General features: G+C 39.3%; 1 protein-coding gene across 3 annotated transcripts in view; it reads right to left on the bottom strand.

Moving 5' to 3' along the window:
- Window positions 1-1097: 1097 nt before the first annotated feature.
- kif4 (kinesin family member 4) overlaps window positions 1098-8461 on the bottom strand; it is a 40135-nt gene continuing 32771 nt past the window's right edge. For all 3 annotated transcript variants that reach the window (XM_062048137.1, XM_062048138.1, XM_062048139.1), the window contains 8 exons: window positions 6796-6966; window positions 6587-6706; window positions 6427-6504; window positions 5928-6029; window positions 5703-5858; window positions 5481-5606; window positions 1723-1836; window positions 1098-1642 (listed from right to left, as the gene is read on the bottom strand). In XM_062048137.1, the coding sequence (XP_061904121.1) occupies window positions 1439-1642; window positions 1723-1836; window positions 5481-5606; window positions 5703-5858; window positions 5928-6029; window positions 6427-6504; window positions 6587-6706; window positions 6796-6966 (1071 nt within the window). In that variant the 3' untranslated portion in view covers window positions 1098-1438. The remainder of the gene's footprint in view (window positions 1643-1722; window positions 1837-5480; window positions 5607-5702; window positions 5859-5927; window positions 6030-6426; window positions 6505-6586; window positions 6707-6795; window positions 6967-8461) is intronic.

Genomic DNA, 8461 nt, shown 5'->3' with positions numbered 1-8461 from the left:
TTTTTTGGGTTGGTGCACTAATTGTAAGTGTCAGCGATCAGTGTCCTGTACTCCAATTCCTGTCCCTCTCTGATACACCCGACCACAGCAGAGTCATCAGAGTATTTCTGCAGATGGCAGGACCTGGAACTGTACTGGAAGTCTGAGGTGTACAGGGTGAACAGGAAAGGAGACAAGACAGTCCCATGTGGAGCACCTACACCACTGACCACAGTATCCGACAGGGAGCTCCCCAGTTGCACAAACTAGGGCCTGTCAGATAAGTAATCAGTGATCCAGGAGACAATGGATGAACTGACACCCATCCTGAGCAACTTGTCACTCATCAGAATTGGCTGAATGGTGTTAAAGGCACTGGAAAAATCAAAGAAGATGATCCTCACAGAGCCCCTCCCACCATCCAGGTGAGAGTGAGCACGATGCAGCAGGTAGAGAACAGCATCATCCACTCCTACATGGGGCTGATATGCAAACTGTAGAGGAGCCACCAGGGGTCTCAGCTGATCCAGCACAAGTCTCTCGAGGACCTTCATGACCTGGGACGTCAGGGCAACAGGTCTGAAGTCGTTCAAGCCCGATGGGATGGGCTTCTTGGGCATCGGCACTATGCAGGAGGTTTTCCATAGCACTGGTATCGGTTGTAGCTTCAGACTCAGGTTGAAGATGAAGTAACACAGCTACAAAAGTAAAACACAACAAAAGATGAATAAATAATACATATTGCGCACATACTGATAGCACAATACATTGATGAACAACACCACAAATTCAACACGCACATTCTGTACACCATGGTGGCCTTTGCAGCGCTACATGCCTTCATCTGCCGCATAGAACAGACCCAACAAAGCAAACAAGAGCGCCGTCTCCGTCCTAGTACGTGTTGAGCGAGAATCTGTCCAGGGAGACCGAAGTGTCAGATCCATGCTCATTAAGCCAGGGCTCCTTGAAGCTCGTCCATCCCGACACTCTGTTTGCAGTAATGTAGAATGGTACTGCATCAGATTATTTACTTCAGTTTTTGGTTACATCTCCTAGAGTGCAATACACTTTGACACAATTGAAAACTACAACCACCATAAGAATTTAAACACATCTGTTAATGAAGACATTTTATTTTTCCTTTAAAAAGACAAGACTTAAAGAATCTGTAGATTGTGTAACATGAACACAAATGTATTTAAATGTCTTTAGGCTAAGAAAAAAATCTAATCAGAGGAATTTTCAAAATCGACACAATCTAGCAAAATGAAGGAAATAAATTATAAACAACGAAACAAACACAGAAGAATTTCATTGGAAGTGCAAGACAGGAAGGAAATGGATGAAGTCTTAAAAAAGATAAAAGATGGTCATATAACTGTGCAGTAATAAGTTCTTAAATGGACATAAGTCACAGCTATTTTCCAGTTACATAAAGACGAACAACTAAAACGGTCTAAAATTCCTCTCTGATTGGAGCGCAGCCAGAGAAGAAACTGTCATGAAAACTTGTGAGGAGTCGTTTCTTCTTCTTGAGGAAGCTAACTGAGGTTTGGTCTTCCTGCTGATCAACTTTCTCCTCTTCCTCTAGCAGGACAGGCTTAGACACCGACTTCAGGTCTGTCTGGGTGTGTCTTATGTCTCCGATTTCCTCAAGCACCTGGGCAAAAAAACACTTTTGTGAGGCACTTTGACTTCCGACACTCAGCGAGGAGACCATTGTTTCAGGGAAGCGCTTACCTTCTTGGTTGGCGTGCACGACGGCGGCCTGAAGAACGTGGTGTCTGGACTGGCAGTGGTCTGGTCTTGAAGGGATGGAGAGTCTCTCGAAACATTTTCAACCTGACTCGCATTCTAAAACAAATAAACGAGTCCAACACAGCAAAGTCGTCATTTGCGTCTGAGGAGATAATTACATTTTAGAGAGACAAATCCATATTTTTTTAAACACATGTTTAGGGTTACTAGTAGTCTTTGCGGTGCAAAACCAATTAAATTGAAAAAATAATAATGTTCTTATGATAACCTACATTTTTGTTCAAATTGATGTATCTTTTAACTCAATTTGTTTGGTCTGTAGATTAAGTATTTAAAGAAATTCTGGATTGAATATAAAATGTGTGGTGCCTTCAAAGCAGATCAGTCAGAGGTTTTTTTCCGGTCACTCACAATAACCTGCTTAAACATGGTTCAAAGTTTGGGGAAGTTAGCAAAAAAAGGGGAATTGGCCTGCTCACTTTTAGGTAACGGTGATCAATAAAGCAAAGTCATCAAATCCTGTGTGTGTGTGTGTATCATTCATTCAATCATACATACATACATACACACATATATATTTCAAATCTAGGAATACAAATCGATATATCGATCAATCGTCACACCCCTAGTCCTGCTGCTAAGCCACTAGTGCAGGGGTCACCAACGCGGTGCCCGCGGGCACCAGGTAGCCCGTAAGGACCAGATGAGTAGCCCGCTGGCCTGTTCTAAAAATAGCTCAAATAGCAGCACTTACCAGAGAGCTGCCTCTATTTTTTAAAATTTTATTTATTTACTAGCAAGCTGGTCTCGCTTTGCCCGACATTTTTAATTCTAAGAGAGACAAAACTCAAATAGAATTTGAAAATCCAAGAAAATATTTTAAAGACTTGGTCTTCACTTGTTTAAATAAATTCATTATTTTTTTTACTCTTCTTCCTTATAACTTTCAGAAAGACCATTTTAGAGAAAAAATACAACCTTAAAAATGATTTTAGGATTTTTAAACACATATACCTTTTTACCTTTTAAATTCCTTCCTCTTCTTTCCTGACAATTTAAATCAATGTTCAAGTAAATTTATTTTTTTTACTGTAAAGAATAATAAATACATTTTAATTTAATTCTTCATTTTAGCTTCTGTTTTTTCGACAAAGAATATTTGTGAAATATTTCTTCAAACTTATTATGATTAAAATTCAAAAAAATTATTCTGGCAAATCTAGAAAATCTGTAGAATCAAATTTAAATCTTATTTCAAACTCTTTTGAATTTATTTTAAAAATTTTGTTCTGGAAAATCTAGAAGAAATAATGATTTGTCTTTGTTAGAAATATAGCTTGGTCCAATTTGTTATATATTCTAACAAAGTGCAGATTGGATTTTAACCTTTTTAAAACATGTCATCAAAATTCTAAAATGAATCTTAATCAGGAAAAATTACTAATGATGTTTCATAAATTATTTTTTAAATTTTTTCAAAAAGATTCGAATTAGCTAGTTTTTCTCTTTTTTTCGGTTGAATTTGGAATTTTAAAGAGTCGAAATTGAAGATAAACTATGTTTCAAAATTTTATTGTAATTTTTTTCGTGTTTTCTCCTCTTTTAAACCGTTCAATTAAGTGTAAATATCATTAATTATTAATAATAACATAGAGTTAAAGGTAAATTGAGCAAATTGGCTATTTCTGGCAATTTTTTTAAGTGTGTATCAAATTGGTAGCCCTTCGCATTAATCAGTACCCAAGAAGTAGCTCTTGGTTTCAAAAAGGTTGGTGACTCCTGCACTAGTGTATACAAATAGTCAAGGAATAAGAGGAAATGTACTGTTTTAAATTGTTTTGATTAGCCTAACTTAAAGGCCTACTGAAACCCACTACTACCGACCACGCAGTCTGATAGTTTATATATCAATGATGAAATCTTAACATTGCAACACATGCCAATACGGCCGGGTTAATTTATAAAGTGCAATTTTAAATTTCCCGCGAAACTTCCGGTTGAAAACGTCTAAGTATGATGACGTATGCGCGTGACGTCAATCGTTGAAACGGAAGTATTCGGACCCCATTGAATCCAATACAAAAAGCTCTGTTTTCATCTCAAAATTCCACAGTATTCTGGACATCTGTGTTGGTGAATCTTTTGCAATTTGTTTAATGAACAATGAAGACTGCAAAGAAGAAAGTTGTAGGTGGGATCGGTGTATTAGCGGCGGACTACAGCAACACAACCAGGAGGACTTTGAGATGGATACCAGACGCGCTAGCCGGCGACCTCACCTTGACTTCCTCCGTCTCCGGGCCGCCGACCGCGTCTATGATCGGGTGAAGTCCTTCGTCGCGCCGTCGATCGCTGGAACGCAGGTGAGCACGGGTGTTGATGAGCAGATGAGGGCTGGCGTAGGTGGATAGCTAATGTTTTTAGCATAGCTCTGTGAGGTCCCGTTGCTAAGTTAGCTTCAATGGCGTCGTTAGCAACAGCATTGTTAAGCTTCGCCAGCCTGGAAAGCATTAACCATGTATTTACATGTCCATGGTTTAATAGTATTGTTGAATTTCTGTCTATCCTTCCAGTCAGGGGTTTATTTATTTTGTTTCTATCTGAATTTAAGCCCGAAGCTATCACGTAAGCTCCGTAGCTAAAGAGCTTCGCCGATGTATTGTCGTGGAGATAAAAGTAACTGTAAATGTCCATTTCGCGTTCTAGACTCTCATTTTCAAGAGGATTTAGTATCCGAGGTGGTTTAAAATACAAATCCGTGATCCACAATTCAAAAAGGAGAAAGTGTGGAATCCAATGAACCCTTGTACCTAAGTTACGGTCAGAGCGAAAAAAGATACGTTCTGCACTGCACTCTAGTCCTTCACTCTCACGTTCCTCATCCACGAATCTTTCATCCTCGCTCAAATTAATGGGGTAATCGTCGCTTTCTCGGTCCGAATCGCTCTCGCTGCATTGTAAACAATGGGGAAATGTGAAGAGCCTTTCAGCCTGCGACGTCACGCTACTTCTGGTACAGGCAAGGCTTTTTTTTTAGCGACCAAAAGTTGCAAACTTTATCGTCGATGTTCTCTACTAAATCCTCTCAGCAAAACTATGGCAATATCGCGAAATGATCAAGTATGACACATAGAATGGATCTGCTATCCCCGTTTAAATAAAAAATAATAATTTCAGTAGGCCTTTAAGAGTGTTATAGTACTCAGTACACTAGTCATACTTTCACTGGAAAAAAAAAATAAATCAGAGAAGTGAAATAAAGAGACATTTGATAGGAAATAAAGCTGTTGAACACAAAAAACGTATCAAATATGAACCGAAATCTTGGTCCAAAAACTGAGGTACTGTGGGTTACCTGTACAGTTGCACCCCTAGTAAATAGAAGCTAGTATTGCCGAAATAGATAGAAATACCGACACTTTTTGACTTGAAACTTCATGATCATTAAATAATTTTGTGAATTTGCATCCGGTGAGTTGATTATGTTAATGAAAAAAAAACAAAAAATATGTTCCGCAAATAAAAATATTTGTAGAACTAAATACAACAATTTCGAGATTTTGGGCTTTCAGGACGAGAGTCCGGCTCTGTGGTGGGACAGAATCGTTCTGTGTGCTGTGTTGATATTGTGGTACATAACACACAAAGAGTGTCTTTATGGGTGGGGTCTGTCGACAAAAATCTCCTAGGATTTAGAAATATTTATGTATGTAACAGCCTTAATGAAATCATCAACTGACCTGAGCAAGCGCCTGGCTGTCCATATTCCGACATTTCTCATGATCACACTGACAGTTCTCTCCACAGTTCATCTTGCCTTTACGACAACGGCACTGCCTGTTGCCACAGCGACCTTTACACGAACACTGCATGCAAAAATAAAAATTTGGCAGCGTTCTGATTTGATCTGATTTTGAGACATGTACTGTCTCAAAAATAATCTCTCAATAGCCTAGTCTTACCCCAGTGGCTTTTGGCTTCTTGGAGACTCTGCGTCCCTTCTCCAGTTTCTCAGGATGCCACTCGTCCTCTTCGTCGTCCTTCTCGTCGTCGCTGGAACACATCAGGTCTTCAATGTTGATCTGCGGTTTAGCTGTAGTGAAGCGCTTCCCTTTAGGCTTTAGAACACAATCATGGAGTAAAATCAGTCACACATTTGAGAGAAGACAATGGTTTGAAAGACATACCTTTGGAGGAAGATACTCAAATGTATCATCCAAGCTCTTGTCATTATTTGTGTTCGGCATGAGGACTTTCTTTCCTGCTGCTATATGGAGAAGCGAGAGTTTCTGTAGACAAAATATCAAATCAGTACAGATGAAAAGAACACTTTTTGCACCAACAATATACCATCGTCAGTGACTTTTAGTTTAAATTAGGTTGCAGCATAAATCTGGTCTTGCAGTATCGGATACATTCTTTAAAAACAAAAAAGTACTGTTTTCTTGTGGACACTTCAATAGAACATGGTGGAGAAAAGACCTAACAACATTTGTTATGGTTATGAGCACTAAATTTGACACTTTCACAGACAACCATCGCATCCATGTGGCTTTTTCCTCAACCAATTCATTCAATTAGCCACTACTACACAAAATTCGGACACATGTTAAAAATAATGTACCCTTTCTCTCATAAATAAAAAGAGGCTAAGAAAAACACTGTTTGAGGTTTTTCTGCACTTACCTGTCTGAACTGTTCATTCTGTTCCACCAGTTTCTGGTTCTGCTCACTTAAATTACGCAGTTTTTCCAGCTCTTCTTCCTAATGAAGAAATGAGAAGAACCTTGTCACATAGAAATAGGATTGTATTTGAATTTAAACAGTACTGTGTGCAGAAATTAACCTGAATTTTAAGACGTTGCAGGAGCTCTCTCTCTTTTGGAGTCTCCTCGTCTTTCTGCTTCCTTTCGTCGGATTCTCCGCCGATGGGTTTGCTCTGGAGCTGGTTGAGGAGATAAAGAACCTGCAGAGTGGAAGGAGAATCAAATATTATAGGTTAAAATGCCTTTAGCTAAATCTGAAAAAAGGGGAACTTGAGAGATTAGAGAGTACCTTTTCCTGATGCCTCTGCTCTAATTCCACTAGCTGCTGCTGGTGTTCCATATCCATGGTGGACATTACATTTCTCTCATCAGCTACCAGTTTCCTTAAGTCTGAACCGTTTCCTTTCTCCTGTTGGAGTTCGCTCTCTAGCTTGGCTGTGGTTGTTTTAGCAGACACCAGCTGAAAAAAGGGGTGAAATATGGAAGCTCTTAAAGATTCATAAAGTACTGTGTAAAAGCCACCACATATTATTCGTGTTTTGAAAGCCTATGAAGACATTGGCTGCCAAAGAAGTTAGTAAAATCTAAATTTAAATAAATTAGTATATAAATAAGTTCCATCCAAGTCGCCACCTCATCGAAGCATGGAGTTATCTTCAGGGATATGAGCTCCATTTGAGAAACAGAGGAAAATTGCAGAAAAAAAGAGGAAAATTGCTATCAAGTGTTGCCACGCAAACCCTGAAAGAAAATTTTGAAAATCAAGACTACATTTCCTGCAATCCACACTATATTTTACCTTTAGATTTATTCTCATGTACCAACCCCTTTTGGATTTCTATTTGACACATGTCAAATGTACTGTACCACAGAAATGTTAGTTTTTTAAAAGTAGATACTTTACTAACATTATTATCATTTAAAATGCAATGTAAAATTCTATAACATGCATGCAAAGATCTCAAAACTCCGATTTTGTGACCTCTGTTTACAATCCGTCGCGTCAAAAATATACCTTCTTGCTGGCTACTGATAAAAACTCTAGAACTACGACTGGTTCGGAACTAACAGTGTTTACGGAGCGGCATGGCGTAGTGGGTAGAGCGGCCGTGCCAGAAACCAGAGGGTTGCAGGTTCGCTCCCCGCCTCTTGACACCCAAATCGCTGCCGTTCTGTCCATGGGCAGGACACTTCACCCTTGCCCCCAGTGCCGCTCACACTGGTGAATGAATAATGAATGATGGGTGGGATGGTGGTCGGAGGGGCCGTAGGCACAAACTGGCAGCCACGCTTCCGTCAGTCTACCCCAGGGCAGCTTTGGCTATGAAAGTAGCTTACCAATCTTATTCTTATTTACATGGTAATCATCGAAATATGATTGGCAGCAAAGTGGGCAACTGTCAACGTTGTGGCTCGGAGAGCAAATAGAGGCGACAACAAGCAAGCTACCTTGATGGTAAGCTAACTGGCGAGCTTGTTTCTGTATTCCTGAAATCGTGCCCCTGTCCTGCAACTTAATGCGAAGTTTAGGCAAGAGGAACAGCGATTACCTGCGGTTAAGGCGAGCGTTCAACACATTTTGTTTACCGGTAGATTGTATTTTTATTTATATTTTATAAAAGAAAACGTGGAAGTGATATTTTGACACAGAAATAAATGCATAAAATTTTGCGTGCCTATTATCTGTGTACGCTTGAAAAAAATATTGTGCGTCCCTAAATTTAAAAATAAGAAATAAAATCTAAAACAAATGTTCAGTCATTGCAACATAAATACAGAACATAGCTGATGTGCATTAAAAGGCTTGCTTGTGTTGCTGTTGTGATGAACGCTAAGGCAAAATGTTTTTGGGCTGTTGGACGCGGTTATTGCTGTTAGTGTCGACAACAAAGTTAGACTGTGTGTTTTTGTTGGGATGCTTCGTTACTTACAAGACGTTATCTGCACAATATCAC

Source organism: Entelurus aequoreus, linkage group LG05 (assembly GCF_033978785.1).
Source record: "Entelurus aequoreus isolate RoL-2023_Sb linkage group LG05, RoL_Eaeq_v1.1, whole genome shotgun sequence".
NCBI classification, from domain to species: domain Eukaryota; kingdom Metazoa; phylum Chordata; class Actinopteri; order Syngnathiformes; family Syngnathidae; genus Entelurus; species Entelurus aequoreus.
Note: the sequence above shows the minus strand (reverse complement) of the source record. Positions and strands in the feature narration are given on the sequence as shown.